Here is a 23,992-nt window from a genome sequence, read left to right on the forward strand (position 1 = left end):
TCTTCCTTCTTATATTTTTCTCATATCTCCCTTTTTCACACTATTTCTATCCTCTTTACATACCTATTTTTAAGTAAATCTTTAGTAACATCACTACACAACTAACTTCCTTTCTCTACTATTGACTTATGATGTTTCTGTACCTTCAGTTTGCACTGTTTATGACTCTTGCCCTCTTTGTACACACTGTGCTAACCTCTATGCTGTACTGCACGTTACCGTTGTTGATTTATTTTTATTATATTTGCTATTTTTATTACAATATTTGCTTTTTGTTGTTTGTACTTGTATTTGTATTTTATCGTGTCTTTGAGCTTATTTCCCTGGGCCTCTACTGAAAATGGACATATATCCAGTTAGACTAGCCAATTAGACTAGCCCGGTCAACAAATGTAAAATAAATAAAAATAAATGTTAGTTGCATTAAGCAATAGCTGCCATCTATCTTTCTTTTCCTCCAATCTAGCCTTCATGTTCCCTCCTCTAGGTTTTAATGATACTTTCCAAAATTTCAAACTTAAACGTAGAGCATGCAGCACTAGTTTCCAAATGTCCAAATAGAGCCTTGTTCCTGTCTTTTTGTTTTTTCTGATATGATAGAAATGTTCGTATATTCTATTTTTAAGGGCTCTCTTTCCAGTATAAAATGGTGGTCTTGTTAATGTTGTCCAACATTAGGGATTTTTCCTCATTAATAGTGAAGCATTAGTTGCAGCTGCCACATATTTTCTAGTTCCTTCATTAGTCCTGACTTTCTCCTGTGTATCCCCATTGTACTCAAATCTAGTTTTTAAGGTTTGAACCTGTTTTGTACACAAAGTTAGGTTTATTTCCTAAAAGCTTATATACTTCCTCATCACTTTTTAAAAAATTCCAATTACGCTTGACAATACATCTTCCACTGATTGATTATATTCTAGAATAAGGGCCCTCCCATAGACCTCTTAAATGTTAATATCAATCATCACAACTCCCAAGAGGGGTTTGTACCCAATACCCCATTCACTAATCCCCATAGTGTCACATCCTTAATCATGGATAAGAGGTACCCCCTCTCAGCAAACATTCTTCCTATATTTTCCATCTCTTTCTTCATGTCATCATATTCTGAGGTCATGCACGCAGCCCTAATGCATTGCCCCTTCAAAGTAGTCTTTCTGCTTCCATGGATGATAACTTGAATATTCTAAATGGGAGTTGCAAAATGTGTTTTTCCTATATATCTGAGATTTATCCCTTGATTAGAGTGTGTAATACAAGTATCAAGTTAAGCTGTACCATGGCAACTATAAGAATGGGTGAACTTCAGAAAGGTACTAGTGTTGTTCAAATAACTAACAAACTCATCTATTCCCTCACAAGTACCATTCCATAGAACTAAAATATCATCCAGGAAACGGACATAACATTTAATATTGTCAAATCTACTTTTAAAAAAATGTTTGTCTTCCCAGTCCATTAATATCAAATTAGCAAGTATTGGGGCGTATGCTGCACCCATAGCTACACCTGTTGTTTGCATATAAAGTCTTCTCTCAAAGTAAATGAAATTATTGTTTAGGACTAAAGACATAAATTCTACCAATAGGCTTAAGCCTTTCCTCCATATTTCAGCCTTTAATTTACTTAAAAAAAAGTCCCAAGAGTCTTTAATAAGATGCTGTACATTACTATAAACCGTGTTTTAATGATCTGTCTGTCTATGACTACACCTGAAGGGAAGGTTTTAGACTTACTGCCTGAAATGATGCAACAAAAAGGAGGCTTAAGTATATTCTTGTGTATTTTAGGTATACCCACTATGGCAACCTCTTCTTTCGGCTTTTTCCCGGTTAGGAGTCGCCACAGCGGATCACCGTCCGCTCATGATTGGCAGTGGAGTTTTACAGTGTCGAGATGCCAGCCCGGCGCCCAACCTTCCACAGAAGGCACACACATGCATGCACTCGCACCTAGGGCCAATTTTAGTGTATCCAATCCACCTACAGCATGTCTTTGGGATGTGGGAGGAAACCAGAGAACCCGGAGGAAACTCACGCGACCACAAGGAGGACATGCAGACTCAGCACAGAAGGCACCCCAGCCGAGGATTGAACCGGAGAACCTCTTGCTGTGAGGCGGCAATGCTAACCGCTGCACCACCGTGGCCGCCCTATACCCACTATGGCAACTAAAATGGGATATTCTACCTTCAAAAAAAATTATACAATTCCTGGGGTATTCTATTATCTAATAAAAATTCTTCTAAATATAAGTCAGTTCATTGGTGAGCAATATTAATGTCATTTTTGGTTATCAGCCTTATAAGTACCTGTAGTCTACTGTGGTGGTGGTGCTGCGGTAGCATTGTCACCTCACAGTTAGACTTTGACCGTTCGATTCTCAGAGCGTCTTCTGTGTGGCAATATGCGTGAATGGGCGTTCCTTCGTTAAAGGTTGTGTGTTAGGCCCGGCAAGCCAGCACGTAAAACTCTACTGCCAATCATTAGCGGACTGGAGTTCCGCTGTGGCGACCCCTAACCGGGAAAAGCCGAAAGACACAAACAAGTACCTGTAGTATTTAATATCTTGTATATTTTATTAAGGTATTTACTGGTGTCATCTAAAACTACTCTTCTGCATTTATCTAGCTTCATAATTCATATATTTTTATCATTACCGATTTCTTTTAGTACCTTCCACTCATTACTACTTAGGTTACTCTTGGTTCTTTTATTCTTGTATTTTTCCTGTAATTCATACCGTTCTCTTGTAATTATCTTTTCTAATGTGACTAAAGATGGGTGTAGAGGTGGTTTAAATTTACTTTTTTTTCCTTGGGCCTATTGGTCAGTGTGTAAATTTTAGTATCTTTAAAATAAATTGCTAAATTGAGTTTCCTCAAATTTTAATTTCATTTCGACCAATGTGTCTATCAAATTAAACTTAGTAGTTGGCACATATTTCATACCTTTAGAAAACCATGCAAAATGTTCTTTACTTTTAAAATGTAATTATAAATATTAAAATTACTTGGTGTACACTACTGAATGGTTATTGATGATTTCATTATTCATACCCGTCTGTGTCTGTCCTGCTATCCTGACCTCCACCCCTGTGTTCGATTCTCCTGATGCCATTCTCCCTGTCCTGAGTCCCACTGTTCCTGATTGTAATTTCACCTCTTTTGTCTTCCTCTCCGAAAAAAAATCCCTGACTTGTAATTGACTTGCCTATCATAAATACAAATACCTCTATTAGTGTTCCTAATCTGAAAGTGGTCTGTGTGTACACCTTCCTTTGTCGAGTTCCTTTTCCATGGGTAAGCTGTTTGTGACCTATAATGTCCCATATCTCGTTCAGTTTCCTTACACTTTTTTTTGCATAAATTTGTTACATTTGTCATTAATATTATCAAACTGCTTCGTATACCTCCTTTCCCATTGTGGAAATAATAAATCCTCTAAAGTACAAAGTTTCAGGTCATTGCATTTCATTAAAAAATCTCATGTATTGAAAGCCAAAGCTATCAAAATACAGTTACATTCATTGCGTGTTTCATCATTTAATTCAATACCCAGTGGTTCTTTAAAAAACCTTAAACCCACTTTTAATATTTAAGTTCAATACACTGGTTCAAGTATGCATTTTCCATTTGTAAAATTTTCACTTTTTCGAGTTTCCTTTCTATGAAAAAAATATTTTTAAATGATGAAACATGCAATGAATGTAACCATATGTTTGATAGCTTTGGCTTTCAATACAGGTCTTCTGTTTGTCAAAAGTACACTTCATCGACAAACAGAAGGCCGAGCCCACTTCTGCGAAAGTGCACTACATTGAAAGTCCACTTTCATGAAAGCTGATTCACTGAATCACGTTACAGTGAGGATAAAGGAATGTATCCTTTTCCCCACTGTAGTGTGATCTCGGAGCTAGTATATTTAAGTAGGGGGGTGCTGGGAGACTTGCCCCCTGCATAAATGTGATTTAGTGTTGTGTGCTTTTTTTTTTTTTTTCCTCATTATTTTGTGTTTTGCGAAAGTGAGTTTGAGGGTTTACTTCGATGAAATGTAATTTCGATGGATCAACATAGATCTTTCAGTACATGAGGTTTTTAATGAAATGCAATGACCTGAAACTTTGTAATTTTAATTGAAGAAGTGGAAAAGTTAAATGCTGCTATTACAGAGGATTTATGTCCACAGTGGGAAAGGAGGTATGGGAAGCAGTTTGATAATCTTAATGACAAATGTACCAAAATTCTGCAAAGCAAATGTAAGAAAACTGAACGAGATATGAGCCATTATAGGTCACAAAACGCTTTACCCATGAAAAAGGAACGCGACAAAGGAAGGTGTAAACAGACCACGGTCAGGTTATGAACACTAATAGAAGTATTAGTGATAGGCAAATCAATTACAAGTCAAGGAATTTTTTTCGGAGAGGAAGACAAAAGAGGTGGAATTACAATCGGGAACGGTGGGACTCAGGACAGGGAGAATGGCATCAGGCGATTCAAACAGGGGTGGAGGTCAGGACAGGAGGACGGACACAGATGGGTATGAGTAATGAAATTGTGAATAGCCATTCAGCAGTGTACACGTTAGGTAATGTTTAGTATTTATAATTATACTTTAAAATTAGAGAGCATTTTGCATTGTTTTTAAAGGTATGAAATATGTGCCAACTACCTAGTTTAATTTGATAGACATGTTAGTCGAAATTAAATTATATTTGAGAACTCAATTTAGCAATTTATTTTAACGATACTAAAATTTACACACCACCCGAAAGGCCCAAGAAAAAAAGTAAATTTAATCCTCCACTACACCCATCTTTAGTAACATTAGAAAAGATAATTTCAAGAGAACGGTATGAATTACAGGAATAATATAAGAATAAAAGAACCAAGAGTACCCTTAGTAATGAGTTGAAGGTTTTAAAAGAAATATGTAATGTAATGATAAAAATATACGAATTATGAAGCCAGATAAAGGCGGAGGAGTAGTTTTATATGGCACCAGTGAGTACTTTAATAAAATATATCCAAAAATGAAATTAATATTGCTCATAGAAGAATTTTTATTAGATGATAGATACCCCAGGAATTGTATAATTTTTTGAAGGTAGAATATCCCATTATAGCTGCCATAGTGGGTATACCTAAAATACATAAGAACATACTTGAGCCTCCTTTTTATCGTATCATATCAGGCAGTAGGTCTAAAACCTTCCCTTTAGGTGTAGTCATAGAACATCAAAACACGTTTTATAGTAATGTACAGCATCTTATTAAAGACTCTTGGGACGTTTTAAATAGATTAACTACTGAAATATGGAGGAAAGGCTTGATCTTTCTAACTATATATGCAGTAGATTTATTTTCCTGAATTCTGAAAGATGGACTGGAAAGTTTTAGCAAAAGTATGAGGAAATATGCTGGCCTTGACTGGGAGAGAAGGTGAGCCTATTGGTAGAATTTGTCTTTAGTCCTAGGCAATAATTTCATTTACTTTGAGGGAGAACTTAATAGGCATGCGCCCAATGTTTGCTAATCTGGTATTGTTGGGACTGGGAAGATGAACATATTTTTTAAAAGTAGATTTATTGACCATATTAAGTGTTGTGTTCGTTTCCTGGATGTTAGTTTTGTTCCTTGGAATGGTACTTTGTGAGGGAATAGATGAGTTTTGCTAGTTATTTGAATAACGCTAGTACCTTTCTGAAGTTCACCCATTCTTATAGCTGCCATGGTATAGCTTACCTTTTTACTTGTATTACACACTCCGATCATCATCATCATCTTTCGGCTTTTCCTGTTAGGGGTCGCCACAGCGGATCATCTCTTTCCATTTCTTCCTGTCCTCTGCATCTTGCTCTGTCACACCAACTGCCTGCATGTCCTCTCACCACGTCCATAAACCTTATCTTAGGCCTTCCTCTTTTCCTCTTACCTGGCAGCTCCATCCTTGGCTTCTTTTTCCCAATATACCCATCATCTCTCCTCAGCACATGTCCAAACCAACACCATCTAGTCTCTCTTGCTTTGTCTCCAAACTGTCCAACATGAGCTGACCCTCTAATATACTGATTCCTAATCCTATCCATCCTAGTCGCACCAAGTGCAAATCTTAACATCTTTAACTCTGCCACATCCAGCTCTGACTCCTGCCTTTTTGTCAATGCCACGGTCTCCAACCCATATAACATAGCTGGTCTCACTACCCTCTTGTAGACCTTTCCTTTCACTCTTACTGGTACCAGTCTGTCACAAATCACTCCTGACACTCTTCTCCACACATTCCACCCTGCCTGTACTCTCTTCTTCACCTCTCTTCCACATTCACCATTACTGTGAACTGTTGATCCCAAGTACTTAAACTTGTCCACCTTTACCAACTCTACTCCCTGCATCCTCACCATTCCTCTACCCTCTCTCTCATTTACACACATATATTCTGTCATAGCCCTGCTGATCTTCATTCCTCTGCTCTCTAGAGCACATCTCCACCTCTCCAGAGTCTCCTCAACCTGATTCCTACTCTCACTACAGATCACAATGTCATCTGCAAACATCATAGTCCACGGGGCCTCCTGTCTGATCTCATCTGTCAACCTGTCCATCACCACTGCAAATAAGAAAGGACTCTGAGCTGATCCTTGATGTAATCCCACCTCCACCTTCAACGGATCTGTCACTCCCACTGCAGTCCTCACCACTGTCACACTACCCTTGTACATATCCTGTACCACTCTTACATACTTCTCTGCCACTCCCGACTTCCTCATACAGTACCACAACTCTTCTCTAGGCACCCTGTCATATGCTTTCTCCAAGTCTGCAAAGACACAATGCAACTCCTCCTGACCTTCTCTGTATTTCTCCATTAGCACTGTCGGAGCAAACATTGCATCTTTAGTGCTCTTTCCTGGCATGAAACCGTACTGCTGATCACTAATAATCACCTCCCTTCTTAACCTAGCTTCTACTACTTATTCCCATAACTTCAAGCTGTGACTGATCAATTTTATCCCTCTGGAGTTACTGCAGCTCTGCACATCACCCTTATTCTTAAAGATGGGTACCAAAACACTTTTTCTCCACTCCTCAGGCATCCTCTGACTTTCCAAAATTTCATTAAACAGTCTAGTTAAAAATTCCACTGCCATTTCTCTTAAGCACCTCCGTGCTTCCATTGGTATGTCATCTGGGCCAGCAGCCTTTCCATTCTTCATCCTCTTCATAGCTGCCCTTACTCCCTCTCCCACTCCCTCTCTCATTCTGTTCATTCATCAGCCTCTCAAAATACTCTTTCCATCTACTCAACACACACACTCCTCTCTTGTGAGTACCTTTCCCTCACTATCCTTTATCACCCTTACTTGCTGCACATCTTTCCCAGGTCTGTCCCTCTGCCTATCCAATTGGTACAGGTCCTTTTCTCCCTCTTTAGTGTCCAATCTCTCATACAACTCTCCATACGCTTTATCCTTAGCTTTCGCCACCTCTCTCTTTGCCATGCGCCTCATCTCCTTATACTCATGTCTACTTTCTTCATCTCTTTGACAATCCCACTTCTTCGCCAGCCTCTTCTTCCTCTGTATACTCTCCTTAGCATACTCTCCTTAGCTTTCGCCACCTCTCTCTTTGCCATGCACCTCATCTCCTTATATTCATGTTTACTTTCTTCATCTCTTTGACAATCCCACTTCTTCGCCAGCCTCTTCTTCCTCTGTATACTCTCCTGTACTTCCTCATTCCACCACCAGGTTTCCTTGTCCTCCTTCCTCTGTCCAGATGTCACACCAAGTACCTTTCTAGCAGTCTCCCTTACTAGTTCTGCTGTAGTTACCCAGCTATTCGGTAACTCTCCACTGCCTCCCAGTGCTCTTCCCTAAACTCCACTTCACAATCACCCTTTTTTAACTTCCACCATTTAATCCTTGGTACTGCTTTCACACTCCTCCTCCTCTTCTTGATCACCAAGGTCATCCTACAGACCACCATTCTATGCTGCTTAACTACACTTTCCCCTGCCACCACTTTACAGTCTTCAATCTCCTTCAGACTGGCCCTCCTACATAGGATATAATCCACCTGTGTGCATCTTCCACCACTCTTGTACGTCACCCTATGCTCCTCCCTCTTCTTAAAATACGTATTCACCACAGCCATGTCCATCCTTTTCGCAAAATCCACAATCATCTGACCTTCTGCATTCCTCTCCTTAACACCATACCTACCCATCACTTCCTCATCCCCTCTGTTTACTTCATCAACATGCCCATTTAAAGTCCGCTCCAATCACTAGTCTCTCACCCTTGGGTACACTCACCACAACTTCATCCAACTCGCTCCAAAATTTTTCTTTCTCATCCACCGCGCACCCAACTTGTGGAGCATATGCACTAACAACATTCATCATTACACCATCAATTTTGAGATTCATAAACACACTCCGATCAAGGGTTTAAATCTCAGATATATAGGAAAAACAGATTTAGCAACTCCTGTTTAGAATATTCAAATTAACATCCATGGAAGCAGAAAGAGTATTTAGAAGGGACAATGCATTAGGGTTGCGCGTTTGACCTCAGAATATGATGAGATAAAGAAAGAGATGGAAAATATATAAAGAGTGTTTGCTGGGAGGGGTTACCCCTTATCCATGATTAAGGATGTGACTGCAATATGTGATTAGTTAATGGGGTGTTAAATACAAACCCCTCTTGGGGAGTTGGGATGATTGATATTAATAACGTTCAAAGAGGATTATGGGAGGGCCCTTATTCTAGAATGTAATCAATCAGTGGAAGCTGTTAAAAGTATTGTCAAGCATAACTGGAATTTTTTAAAAAGTGATGGGGATGTATGTAAGCTTGTAGGAAACTTTGTGTACAAAACAGGTTCAAACCTTAAAAATAGATACAAGTATAATGGGTGGGTACACGGGAGAAAGACAGGACTAAGTAAAGGAACTAGAAAATGTGGAAACTGCAACCAGTGCTTTGCTATTAATGAGGAAAAATCCCTAATGTTAGACAACATTAATAAGACTATGGTGTATTTTAAGAAAGGAAATTATAATGCAAAATCTGTGATATATCTAGCCAAGTATTGCAGCTGCTCAGCATTTTATATTGGAAAGACAAACAGAGCCTTTAAAAATAGAATATGCAAACATTTCTATCATATTAGAAAAAAAGACCAGAGCAATGCTCTGTTTAGACATTTGGAAACTAGTCCTGCATGTTCTACATTTAAGTTTAGAATTTTAGAAAGTATCACATTAAAACCCTAGGGAGGGAACATTAAGGGAACATTAAGGCTAGATTGGAGGAAAAGGAAGTTAGATGTCAGCTATTACTTTAATTCCTGGCATGTTAGTTGCATTAAGCATCAGTATGTGTCACAACAATTTTCAACACTTTTTATACTTGCTAGTACATTTTTATAGATTTTAGGATGCAACTTTCATTTGTATTTTTGGGCTCATATGTGTTGCACTTTTCAGGATATTTCTGTGATTATACAGAGAGTAAATACAAGTTCTAATACACTCAGGAGAGCAATAAATGTTAAAGTAAGTCATTTATTATCAGGCCATTGCTTATGCTTATGTTTTTATAGGAAAGTTTTAATGGAAATGGTACATATCACACTTAGTGATGTATTTATGTAGGTTTTTTAACATTCTTTAGTTCCCCTTTTAGTGTGATTTAAAACGACAGTCTCAAAACAAAAGTGTATATATGTTATTGGTTGGGTTCATGTATTTAAATGTGGTGGATTAACTGATTCTGATGAAGTCTACGGTGCAGCAGACGAAAACACTAAATCTTAATTGGTGAATAAAAGTTTTTTTACTATTTTCGACTTGGAATGGACTTTGAGTTTCTCTTGCTGGAAGGGAATACTGGTGCTACTAGCGTTACCTTTTACATTTCATTTTTGTCAGTAATCTTGGATACTAGAGAAGTCACCATAGCTGGCTTTAGGCACCAGTGAACCCTGCGGTTGCTGGGGCCTCCCTGTTCCTGGGGGGCCCCCAACCACAGCAAGTTCTTATCTTGATATTTTGTAAAATCTGTCAAACTAACAAAAGCTAGTACAGCAATCTTGTATACTTAATAAATGAGGTGGGTAATAACTCTTATTTATATCTCCTTTAAAATTCACAAATCTCCGGTTATAGTAACAGTGTTTTATCAAGTAATAGTCATCACAATTCCAGTAAATATTTTCCCACTGACATAGTGCCTATGGCTTAATTAAACTCTGCTTTGTGGGCATTCTCTCCACTAAAACCAGCTACATAGCCAGCTTTAGGTACCTGCAATACATGTGGCTGTAAGAGGGCCCCTTAATCATCCTTGACTGTGTAGGAGGCCCACAAAAGCAGCTGATGGTTAAGAAAAATGAGGAAAAAATGTATTAATTTCCGGATTATGCTCTTTGACCTGAAAAGGGATGTGGTATGACCCTGTTAGGATAAAGCTGATAAACATAAGCAAAGTAAGCAATAGAGAGATCAGCAGGCCAGAATGACCGATTTGAAAGCAAGCCTTGTATCTTGAGAAGAGCTGATGCTTCTGATCTTCAGAGATGTTTTTATTTTAAGGGAGTTTTATAAATATTGGTAGAACACCAGATACTACAAGTTAAGTCTCAACTTCTTTGCAGAAGAATTCAGCACAATACCAAAAATAATAGTAGAATAAAGGCTCAATCATGAACACGTTTTAAATAGCACTCTAATTCACTTGCATCTTTTGTATCGACATGCATTTTTTTGGATAATGTGAAGTATAAACCTCTGATGCCTGGAATTATTGACTGTCTGTATTCCTGAATGATTTATTAGCAAATCAAAATTTTTATAAAGGACAGAGCAAAATTATGAGCAAAATCAGGGAAGGTCTGTAAAATCAGAGAGAGTGACAGGTATGCATTACTCCTCAATGGGGGTAAATAAGTGATTTGTCCCTGCTGCTGTTTGACGATTGTTAAACAGGATTCACTGATCTGGTGTGGCAGTACCAATGTTGCACAATGTATTGCTATTTGCTGAAATAAGTACAAAACTAGTATTGCTGTGGCTTTTGTGTGTGTTTGTAAAACAAATCACTGAGTTTTATCTCTGCATACACCCAATAATGCCAGGATATATACATTATTATTCTGGGTTTCAGCAAAAAATGTAGCTAACAAGTAATACAATTTCAAAAGAAATGCATAAAATGTCACGGAACATTCAGAATTTTCAGTCTTCAAGGATTCCGGTGGCCACTACTCCCCAGACTGTATAAATTGATACAGGGGGCTCCCTTAATCATCCCTGACTGTGTTGCTGGTTTGGGGAAAAAATAAAAAAAAAAAAAGTATTAATTTTTTGATTAAGCTCTTTAACCTTACCCTGTTAGGATAAAGTGATAATGGCTTCTGCTCTCAACTGCACCTATTCTAAAACCAGCCCTGCTCAGATGTGCTTTTACAGAAAGCTGCTACAAGTTATGGGGGTGTGGTTACTTCCTTAATTTTCATTACAGTCAAACCATAGAAGTGTGCACATGAGGTCATTGCAGCTTGTATTTGGGCTGAGGCCAGTGTGGTTACGTTTTCTTTTACTTTTCTCACAGACCTCAGAGGTGTACAAAGAAGGTTACTATAGCTTGTGTAGGAGCAAAAAATTAAAATACATTACTGTAGTTATTATTCAATTTCATATCAGGCAAGTATACAGGTAACTGCCTTTGATGGTCCGCGTTGAGGAGTGAGGAGGCATGCTATGTATATGTATGTCAGCACTCGCTTGAAAAACATGACTGTGGTAATTTTAAACATCTGCTTTCATCCCAGTCTAACACCAGAGGGATGCATAGGCAATGATAGTCTTTTGTGGGTGGTTAGGGAGGCAGGCCATATTCCCAGACTGGACCTCTGTATCCAGACAACAAATGGCTTGTTAGTTTGTGATCTATTTTGCAATCTTTTTGAATATTAAGCCTTGGACACAACGTATGTCTTCCTTGAAAGAAAAAAAAGCATTATTTTCTTATTCAGGGTAAATACCCCCCAGAGGACCCAGTGTTTACCCTGTTTAGATCATCCTGTTGGAGAGTCAAAATAACAAGCAATACCCAAGTTTGGGGGGCCCCCTAGGCACTTCAGTCAAAGTATCACCCATTGAATTAAGAGGTTGGGAAATGCTCTATAATGTGTCCCAGAACACCAATAACCCTATGGCTTCTTGGATCCTGGCTTAGCTGAGTTATTTCCTAAATGATTATTACTGTGCTGTCTTGGTCAGGAAAGTTGTGCTGAAAGGATACAAGGAAAACTTAAGCTGATTAGTAACACTGAATTTCTTTCCTTCATCATAATTTCTTTTCAAGCTATCATTGAATGAAAAGATTATGTAAAAAAAAATTAAAATGCACTTTAGAGCATACAGACAGGATTTCACCTATATCTAGACCTATACATACAGACAGTATTTCACCTATGTCTAGACCTATACATAGAGTTGCTCTATGTGTCATTATTGTAGCTAAAATGCCAGTAACTGTGAATGTCCCCATGTGAGATGGGCAAATAGTGTGGTACATACACCTAGTATACTGTAAGAGCATTGTAGCTACAGGTACGTCTGTACATACTACTACTAAAAGTTTGCAGCATGAACTAAAAAGCTGCTTCGGAGGGGTGGCCAGTGACAGGGTGATACTTTGAAGTGCCTAGGGGGCCCCCCAAACTTGATATTTGCTGGGGGCCCCCAAAATGCTAACAAACTCTGGAAGTCACTCACCTAATCAGGGTAAATACCCCCCAGAGTACCCAGTGTTTCCCCTGCTTAGATCATCCTGCTGGAGAGTCAAAATAACCAGCAATACCCATAAAGCACTGTAGGGGGAAGGCTGTACTTGATTGAGTGTGTCTGGGCAAGTATGTAAAATGGGAAATGTTCCCAAGGAACTACTTTGGTTTAAGTACAGGTACACTATACAAATTGAGAGCAAGACTGTCCTGCTGTCTAGAAGCTCAACAAGGAGTGCTGTTTAGTTGAAAGAATGAGTCTGGGTTCTCTTTCTTCTTCAAAAGTCATCCACATAATTTCTGTGAAAAGCAGAGTTTGTCTTATTTGTGACTGGTTCATGGGAGTGCAGGCTGCAGCAAATAATGAATAATCCTGTTATTTAAGGCATGATGCAACAGTCTTCTACAAGGAAAATTAAATGGAGTCTGAAACAAAACTGTAAGCATTAGACAGTAAAAGAATGCGCTTATTTTAGCCTTCATTTTCTTAGCAAGTTAATACGTTGTAAGACTTATGATTTTAAAATGGCATGCTTTGGTGGTGGTATAGTCAAGAGCACCACAGAAACTTTAGCAAAGGCTTTGACTGTGCTCTTTCAAGCTACCTGTAGATAACCTAGTGTCATGGGTGGGGGAGAAGATAATGAGGATATAGATGTGGATTTGGTTTAACAGGAGGAAGCAGCAGGCTGTGGTAGGGAGATTCTGAGATGATGATGGCATGAACACTGCCAAAACAAGAGCTCTGGGTTAAGAAGCTACAACCCCTGTAAATTAACATTTTGGATGTCAGGCACTTCAGCTACCAATTTCTGTTAGAGAAAATGCTAAGTAAAAGGGGTAATGACTATGAAAAGTTAGAAAAGGACTGGCAGTAACATGAAGCAGATGGCAATGGCAACTGAAGGTAAATTCTTAGAAAGGCGGACTGAATGTAGTCTGATATTATGAAAATAAGTGGTCCCCCTTTGTAATGTATAGAGACAAATCAAATATCAGTGTCCTATATTCTGTTAACCAGACATTCAGAGGAAATGTAAACTGATGAAAGAAAAAAATGGTTGAACAGCAAATAAAACACAAGTGGAATATACACATTTTTCATTGAAATATGGTTCTTGGGCAAGATCAGGTAAGTGTTGTATATTGAATACAGTGATGAGGTGCAAACTTATCCAGTGATACTGTCCAACCACGCATCTTTACAAATTAAGTTTTGTAAGCAAGTATGTCTGTAAAAACACTGACATTTGTTTCCTTTGTTTCTTCTGAAATGGAGCAGTTTGGTTATTGAGAAGATCTAAAGTCAATGCAAAAATCTTACTCCACTTGAAAGTTATGCTACTGAATCACAACTACTAGCATTGTGTACATGCGTGGCCACAGCAAAAATATTCCAATTTCCAAATTAGTGTGTGGCCTTTCAGAAACCTCTTGCATCTACATTCATCCCAAAATATTAAGGGAATGCAAACCACAGAAAATATTTACATTTGTTTTATTAAAAGAATTGCAGTTGCACTCTTAATACAAAAGCAGAGTTTGCTGTTACTCTCTTCTAAGCATTCTGTTATTGTAAGTGTTAAAATCAGGATATTGCCCACTGTATGGAGAAGGTGTCCTTATCCCATTTTCTGCATGGGGTCGAGGTGCCATGTCAGCTGTCGCCATTTCTCTCAGTGCCACTCTCCTGCCTTTGACAGTCATGCCTGTCAACCTCTTTGCTACACACTCTCTCGTTTCCTCTTACCTTCCTGTTTGTCCCAAGTGTTCTTCACCAGATTGTCTTCTGCTTTTCTGTGCCCAAACCACTATAATCTGTTTTCTTTGACCTCCTCTGCAATTGCAGCTACTTTGCCTTCTGCTCTGATGTCATTTCTTCATCTGTCCCAAAGTGTGCCTCCCCCCCACCTGTCTCTGGCACTTCATGTCCATTACCTCTAGCTTCCACAACTGATATACTTTAACTGCCCAGGTTTATGTACCATACAGTAGTACTGGTAGCACCACTATTTTTTGTAAACCTTACTTCTCAGCTTCTTTGGCATTCTTCTATCACTCACTATCTCTGACGCTTTGCGTCTGTTGGCTGCAGCCCCTATGATTCTAGCTTTGACTTCCTCATTCAGACTTCCCTTCCCAGATATTTGAAGCTGTTAACCTGTTCCACTGTTTTCCCTTCTGTCTCAATTCTCAGCTTCTTCTGATCTCTCTCATTTGCTGCCATTACAACTATCTTATCAGTTTCATCCCATGTGCCTTCAGTTTTGCATTCCATTCCCCTATGCTTTGCTGAAGTTCATGCTCAGAGTTGCATGTAATGCCAAATTGTGTGTCTGCATACAGCAACTTTGTTGATCTATCCTGTCTGACATGTTTGCTAATGTAGTCCATTACTAGTATCAACAGCAGTGGGCTCTGAGCTGAACTCTAATGCACAGCCACTCCCACTGGGAACCCCTCTGTGAGACTGAACACTGTTGTACTTGAGTCACTGGATCCTTTTACATAGCCTGCACTAATTCTGCCAATGTTTCTGGGACTTCAGACCATTACAGGACTGCCCAAATCCCCTTTCTTGGGAATCTGTCATACTTCCTCCAAGTCTTGGAATGCCCAGTTAGACTCTTTCCTCCTCTCTAGCTTTTTGTCAAGTATCTGTCTCACGGCAAACATTGAATCAGTTTTGCTCCATCCAGTTTGGAGTCAGAACTGCTCATCTTCTGTCTTGTCTCCTACTGCAGTGTGTATTTATCAGTCGCCCTATTCAGAACATTCATGCAGTGTGAAAGGAGTTTGATACCTCTGCCCACAGTTGTGCCTGTCTCTTTGCTCTGTTATGCTGGCAGTAGTGTTCTTATTCTCAAGTCATCTGGGGTGTGCCTTTCACTCCATATTGCTATGTGTATCCTCACCCAATATTTTGATTATACCTGCTGTGACCTTACCCGAATCTGCTGCTTTTCCCGACTTCATTTTACCTCATGCTGTACTTGTTTGTTCTAGGGTGGGCTCCTCCTCTTTCACTGTAGGGTTGTGTTGGGGCAGTACAGCTTCTGTGTTTTTTTTATTCAGAAGCTGCTGAAAATAATCTTTCTGTCTGCCTTTGATATCCTGTGGACTCGTGAGAAGGTTGGTGCTGGCATCCTTAATTAAGGGTGTCTAATTTTCATCTCTCTTTGCCTTGCAAATTGATAGTTTTTGTGCCATCTACCAAGTCACTTTCCAGAAGCTAGTAGAGTGCCTGTGGTGCCTTGTTCTTTGCTATTGCATCTCCCCTGTTAGCCTCTAAGAAAAGGCCCAATTTAAAGAAACAAAATTGCATTTTAAGAGGCACTCAAGAAAAGGAAACTATACTTGCTAGACCAAGGTTCAAGGCTTCTATGGGTGAAAGTCTTTTCCATTTCTAGACTTGGTTCTGCCATCTGGAACTATCTACTGAGTGAGGTTGCAAATCCAGTATTGAATATATAGAACAATTTAACTTCAAAACTCCTCAAAAAATGAGGCCAGTTGTACGCGCTTTAGATCTATATTGTCCCAGCTGCATTGCACACTCCCCAAGTTAATCTGTCATCTGTGTGCTTAACATTTAAGTAATGCATATATTACTGACAAATGCTGGTAGATGGACTTTACCAAGTAAGAGATCTGGAAGTTGGAATCTCTAGAAGTTGGAATCACTGCATAAGTGACCTATTTTGCCCGTACTGAGACGCTGTGATGAAAGCAGAAATAGAGGGATGCATACAGAGAGGGCACTCTGCTCAAGAAGGTAAGATAATTTTGCCTCTCTTAAGGTCGCTGAAGTTCTGGGCATAGTTCTGTTACAGCACCAGGGGAAAAAAAAAATCTTTAGTGGAGCAGAAAGAGGGGCTTGTACAAATGCATTTGCTCACTGTGGAGTAGAGGAAGAGGAACACACGATGGGTACATAATACCCAGGCGCAGTTGTGAGAACTTGTATCTGAATAGTAAGAGCAGATGTTAAGAAGTTACAGCTGCTAACCTGAAGTTTGAATTTGAGGGAAAACTTCACAGAAAAGGTGGCAGATGAAGTGCTGAGCCTGCAAATGGTCTGTCTGGATCAGTGTTCTACCCCAGTTAACCAAGGTAAAAAAGTAAACCTGATTAGAGCTGCTGGTGTATTTTAGTTCAGCTGAAACTTTCAATAATGCATTGAAGACTGAGGAAAAACACACTTGCAGTAAAAAAAATAAATAAATTACATGCATTATTTAGACCTTCAAGCAGCACAACGCAGTTTGGTATTAACCCCCCCCCCCATCCCATGTTCATGCCACACAGATGTTTTATTTAAATATAGTCTATATTTGTGATCAGAATGTGCATTTGAAATCAAACAAACTGTACAAAACCATTCATTTCCACATTCATCATTTTACGCTGCAGCTGGTTTAAGGTTTGCCTGACAGGGTTTGATAAAGTGGGTGCGACTCTCTGGGAGGGCTTGTGATGTGAAATGAACTAAACTGGTTATGTGTATGCAGTGGTTAGTTTCTCTCCTGCTGCCATGTTGAATAAGGCTGTGGGTGTCTTACTAAACCTTTTTTTTTCTCTCCGTTTAGATAAAGGGTCTTGTGAAACAGCACATCGACTCTTTCAACTACTTTATCAATGTGGAGGTAAGAACTATTTTAAACATTTTCTGTTTTTTTAATCACTGGAAAGTGCAAGATCTGCCCTTTAGGCATGAACTAAGAGGCTACAAACAGTTGAAAATATTTCCATTATCAAAACAACATCACAGCCGGAAGTGCAGATGGTGTAATTGTTTGTTATCCCTGTAGTGTAGGAAGCCTGCAGTAAGTAAAAGATCCCCAATTTTGCTATTATTTATGCTCACCTGCTTGCCTCTACTTAGTAAGTTCTTGTCTCCCCGTTTTTTTTTTTTTTTAGGCTCAAAGGTGTTTTTATGGGATTATTGGAGATGCTTTAGAACAAGAGTAGCTTAAACTAACTGTAGCAGGCGATACCCATGTTGTATGGAAATGTGTGCAAATAGTTTTATTTTATAGGACTGCTGAGCTGTTCTTGTACTGTTGAAATAGCCCAGTTAGCTTTTCCTCTTGATTTGTATCTTGCCTGACAAGTGATAGTAGTGTTGGAAGCGTACATGAAACTCATTTATGGCTGCCTAAGGCAAGTGATGCCTTAGTCGACCAGAAGATTTGCCTTAATTTAAACCCACTTTGGAAGGGCTGGTAACTTTCCACTGTGATACAGTTTTCTGAGCATAGAGAAATTTAAACAGATGCCTGTCATGCTTTTCAGTGCACAGATGTCACTGCTTGGGTTCATAGGTTTATAGATTAGTACTAGGCTAACTGCCCTTGCGAGCCATTTTCAGCCTAGCCAGTTATCCTCTGTGAGATTCAAACCCTGTACCTTGTGTTTGTAAGGCAAGCATCTTAACCATTAGGCCACCCTCCCAACCCAAGCTTTTAATTGCTTTTGAGCGATGTAAGTATTGCTATGTATTTTTTTTAAATTTACATTTTTTTGTGTGTCTTGCCCACAGATAAAGAAAATCATGAAGGCAAATGAGAAAATTACCAGTGATGCAGACCCAATGTGGTACTTAAAGTAAGTTTTGGGGCAATGTAGTTAATTCTGTATAGTGAGTAATGGCAGCATTCCTTATTCTTTGTTAAAGACTGGAAACTTATCTTAATGCAAAAATATGCCTTAATGCAAGTACATGGGGGGGGGAGGGAGTTCATGCAAAATTGACAAAGACGTCAGCCGGGGCAAGTAAGAACCTTAATATTTCACTGATACATCAAGGTATTGGTCTTGGCTTGATTGGTCCTCCAGTCAAAGTTTGGCATCCTTTTTTTTTTTTTTTTTTTTTTAGCAGCCCTTCTCTATTGTACAAAAGTGCAGAAGTTGCATCATATTAGAAGATGTGCTGCACTGACTACTTGAGAGCCTACCACTTGCACAGTTTGAATCTTGTTGCTATTGCCAGTGTAAAGGTCTTGCATTTGCATGCTCTGATTTGCACTTCTGAAAATTTCTGAATTATTGAGCAGCTCGGTCAAGAATTGAAGTGGGTGTACAGGATTTTCGATGCCCCAAACTTAATTGAAAGGATTGGCTATGGCCTATACACCATAGAAGTAGGTCTGTTATCTGCAGTCTGCTAGACCTCCCAGGAGCAGGAATCTGGCATTTCTTTCAGTCCTCTGAGAATCTGAATCTTTGGAGAGGCACACCACTGATTTTCAACATGGGTGATGCTCCAGATTATAGCACCACCATTTCCCAGCATTATGGGCTTTTTCTCATTCCAACCAGCTTGATTGTGGTGAGCAACTTGTTGAATCATTAATCAAGGATCCTGGGTACTCTGAGACTTTTTTTTTTTTCTCACTAGGGTTTTTCTCCTCAGCTCAGAAAGACTGGTCTGTCTTGGTGGAGGAAGAACCACAGGGTACATCCCTGCCAAGGACTGCTGCCAGTGCACAAACTGCAAACCTCTTTGGTGACAGCAAGACTCCTGAATTGCTAATGTGAGTTCCAGGCCTGGCATCTTCAGCTTGCTGAGTCTACTCTACCCACTGTTGCATGTGCATCTTCAATCACTCAAGCTTAAGCAAGACATTTGATAAGGAATACATTGAAAATTTGAGGCTGATTGCTCTGCTAGCTCCGCCAGGGGGTCCCACAAAGCAGCATTTGTTCATAATATGAATAATTCTTAGCAGTCCTGGGACTCCTCCTGCTCCTTGCAACATGTCTCCTTCAAGAAGCCCTTACAGTAATTTGGGAATTGCTTTGCTGTGGCCCTGCTTAATACTTTGTACCTGTTGCTTTCCTCCCTTTGGATGTTCTGAAGTCTGGAAGCAAGTTGAATTGACTGAGACAGCCTCCAAGAGGTTTATTGCTAGTTTTTCTTTCCTTGTGGATTGTTGTGAGATTCTGTTCAGCCTTCCAAAAATTCTTACATGGTCTCAGACATGAAGCAAGCCCAGAGGCTGAACACACTCTTCTTTTTCCAATTTGAGACAAGATAGCCCAAGAAGGTGACAGATGTGGTGGAAGGTTGTGCTCTGTGTAGTACTGGAGCTTAGAGCCATTGTGACATGCCCTTCATGCTGGGTTTCTTGGGGAAAGCTTTATGGTCCGCAAGTCTGGAATCAAGGAGGACTTCATCTTGATGTTCGTGAATGCTGTTTTGATGCTCTACTTTAGATACTGTCTGATATTCTTGATAGAATGGCTGGCACGGTTGTATGCTTGTGCACAGGCATGGCCGAGGATATTCTGTGGGAAATGGTCTGCATGGCTTCTTGCTGAGTACATCTTTCACCAGGAGTTGACTACAGTTTTTTCCTTGCTTGATAACAATTTTAACAGGGGCCAGGTTCCCTTTCCCGTTGTGTGGGTTCACACACTCCCAAGAGAAGGAAAGGCAGATGTTCTGTAAATAGCACTCCAGGAGCTCAAGAACTGCCATGGCTCCATAGTAAGGTGGACTCATACACTTAGACTCCTGGTTGCCTTTCCTGCAGTGACCTTTCCTTCTTGGGTCACCGGTGGGTTTAGGGTTTTTTTCCTGGTTTAACTGTAGTGGGGAAGGGTTGCTGTCGTCTTCTTGTTTTATTTCTATTCCCCTCCCAGATGTGAAACAGTTAGTTGGCTTTCGGTATAAATTAGTTTTTAGCCTTAAGAAAAAGTGCACTAGTTATCCTTTAAAGTAAATTGTGCACAGTTTATAGTTAATTCATTTAAAGTAATATGCCGGCTGGGGAGGCAGCAGTTTGTACAGTTATTTGCTTCACTTCCCACAGTTTCAAACTTTATTTTCCTAGGTTCCCTTTAAGAGTTAAATGTTGTACTTTTTAAATTTCTCTTGGATCCAGCTGTTAAGCTCTTTCATGATTACTTGCTTGTAGCTGTAGGCTCTTTGTCCTCAAATTTTACTAATTTATGAAATGGCTAGAAAGAACCCTTGTAGGCTTCAGTCTTAACATACAGGCAAAACCTCTCCTGAGTAATTGCTTACATTTGTTTGCTCCTTTTTCCAACTAATAGCAGGTGTTAAAGGAAAAATAAACAGCTAACAACTTTGCATATTTAAAGGAATACCATTTGTCATGCTTTTCATTATTGGTGTGTCTTGTTTTTAAGTTTGTTTGCTTAAAAAAAGGCATAATAGCTTAAATGTGGGGCATTAAGTAGGTTAGGTATCCACCTGTATAAATGCTTTTTAGAAATTTACATATGTAATTCCTTTGAATGCCTGGTTAAAAGTCATGCGCGCATGTGTTATCTATATATATCTATCTATATATATATATATATATATAATGTATATGTATATGTATATGTATATATATATATATATATATATATATATATATATATATATATATATCTATATATATATATATATATATATATATAATACACACAGTGTGACCACAATTGGCCACTTCCAAGAGACCTGGGGCTTGCCTCATCCCTGAAAAAAATTCTCTATAGTACTTTTAACTGCTTTTATATATTTTTGCAGGAAGTGGAACTTGAAAGACCAATAAATATATAATTGATGCAGAATCATAAAGGTATTGCCTGTATGCTTTTGGTCTTTTTTGCTCCAACTCGCCTGATATGCATTTCCTAATATCTGAGGCCCTTGCGTATACTGTAGTCATCTCCAAATACAGAGGTAGTAAAGTTGACAATAGGGAGCAACTCTGGTTTCTGCAGATGACAGAAGAGGCCATGAGAGCACCAACTAGGTAGCCATGGAGCCTTCATAGATTTTAGAGTGAAGTGATCAATTTATTAGGGAACCCAAACTTTTTTACATCAGATATTTCAGGTAAATGCTTTCCCCTCTGTCAAATGTTTTTGTTTTCATCAGAATCTAAATTAACATAGCCTGATTTCCCTGTACCTTGAGCATTCTTTAAAGTTGAAGATTTTCTCAACATTATCAAATGTTAACTGCCCCCCTAACAGAAGTACTTCTTGATCTAAATGGTCTAGGCCAGGAACATGTCTTACAAGGTGCAAAGCCAATATTGTCTTAAGATTTTATATCTGGGTCTGTAAGAGGATGGCAGTTCAGAATCTTTGCCTTCTCTTGAGATTTTATGTATTTTATTTATTGTTTATTGACCATCATTGCAGCTCTGTTCCATGATTTGGGGATGGTGATAAAAAGCCAGTGGTCAGGATTTTATCATCAAATGGCCTCATTATTAAAGAGTTAAACTCTCTTTCCTGCCTGTCTGCAAAAGTCTAGAGGCATCTTGTCAGCTCTTACAGTTATCCTAGTGCCTGTTTATGGTTGAGTTCTTATAACTGTAGAATTATTGGACAGAGGTGGCATAGTGTAGGTGATTGTAATCCATGAAAAAAAAACCATTATTGGTATCCCCCCCCCCCATTGCTGTAGTGTATAAAGTTCCATAACAGTTAGAAAATCCTCTGTGGTGTTTTCTTGTTACCTTAATCTGTCTTCACTAGAGTATGAAGACAGGCTTAGTAAGACTGTGTTTATTCCCTTCTCTAAGCTAAATCCCCTGCCTTTCTGGAAAGCCTGACAATTTTGAAGTCTTTTAGACCTTGTGAAAAAATTCACTGTTATTTAGAATTTTTTCTTCTGCTCCATGACTTTTACATTTTGCATCCTCTTCAGCATCTTTGTGTGTCAAATCTTCATTTGCCTCATTTTCCACCTAATTATCTTTAATTTGGAGACTTATTGCTCCATCATGCCATGATATAACTTTTGGATTTTCTACACTAAATCCTTCAGGTAATCCATAACTTCAGTCTCTGTTTCTTTAAATTCTCAATTATTAATCATTTTCTACTTTCCTCCTTTTATTTTATTTTTTTGTATTATGAAAGTTTTCACAACCGGGTGCATTTGCCTGTATTTCTCTTAAAATTTCTTATATTGATTTGGTTTTGCTTTCTTCTCTGTATAAATATTGCACCACATCAGATCTTTCTTTCCCATGTCCATGTTTCTTTTTTTGTACTTTTCAAAAATCTCTGGATTTTGTTCTTTATAATTTCGCACTTCTGCCTCTTCTTTTTCCAGGTGGTTCAAAGTTTCTTCATCCATGTAGTGTTTTGTACAGGTCTGTTGCATTATTCCATGCAAATTTGCATTTAAAGCTTTTGACATTTTTTCTTCTGCAAGTATTTCTTCTAAATTCTTTCAGTCTTTTTGAATATCTTGTCTTTGGAAGTTCCGGGCTTTTTGCATAATAACAAAACATTATTTCTTTCTTATCCTCAGTAATCCACTCTGTCATCTTCATGGCTCTTTTTTTTTGGCCTGTCTGTTTTTGTGGACTACTATTACGGGAGGGGGGGCAGCATCATTCCTCAGCCTGGCCTAACCCCATTGTAGGACTGTTTCCTGTACTCCTAATAGTGATGGGAAGATTATTGATAAGTATGGGGAAAAAGTATATGATTCTGCAACTTTGATTTTTGGAATTCTGGATTAGGCTCATATATGTTAGTTTGTTTTAATTGAAAGTATGAGGAATGTTTTGTCTGCAGATGATAAAAATGAGATGTTAAGTTTTCCTTTGATAGAGATTTTGTTTTTGATCCCTCTGCTGCAGAGGTGTTCAAAAAATGTGATGAGATGGTTAAGCTGATACAGGGACTCAATATTTTTCAGCCATCCTTTTCTAAGCTTTCCAAGGGATTCTGTAACTCCTCATCCAGTTTTTTGCAAAAAGCAAAATAAGCAGTCTCAACAAATGGTAGGTAAACAGACATTTAAGAAGGGATGGCAATGAGGTTCCAAGAAGAGTTCAGGAACTTCCCAAAATCAAGGACGGTCTAAGTCAGAATTACTATTTTAAGGGACCTTGTCATCCCCTGTGCCCCAGACACCCTTACAGTCCCTTTTTCCTTCGAGAAAGTCTGAATTTGCACTTGTCTGACAGCAGATACTTTCAGACAAATGAGGCAAATGGATTCTGAAGATCATTCATCAAGGTTATGGATGATAGGGGAGAGGACATTCCTTATTTCAAGAAGGTAATGCCTTATCCACAGGACCAGACTCTTCCACCTGTCCATCACCTGCTGTCCCAGGGAGTGATGGGACCAGTTCTTGCTTCCCAGGTGGGAAAAAGTTTTTATTCAAGGATACTTTAGTGCCAAAGAAGGAAAGTGCTCAGAGAC

The 23,992-nt window shown here is 38.9% G+C and overlaps 1 protein-coding gene across 1 annotated transcript in view; it reads left to right on the forward strand.

Moving 5' to 3' along the window:
* POLR3B (RNA polymerase III subunit B) overlaps positions 1-23,992 on the forward strand; it is a gene marked incomplete in the record, with an annotated part of 1,742,661 nt that overhangs the window by 42,971 nt on the left and 1,675,698 nt on the right. The window contains 2 exon segments of the mRNA XM_044088141.1: positions 17,389-17,445; positions 18,342-18,406. Of these exon segments, the coding sequence (XP_043944076.1) occupies positions 17,389-17,445; positions 18,342-18,406 (122 nt within the window).

Source organism: Protopterus annectens, chromosome 11.part0, assembly GCF_019279795.1.
Source record: "Protopterus annectens isolate FY-2018-M chromosome 11.part0, PAN1.0, whole genome shotgun sequence".
Classification (NCBI taxonomy): Eukaryota; Metazoa; Chordata; order Ceratodontiformes; family Protopteridae; genus Protopterus; species Protopterus annectens.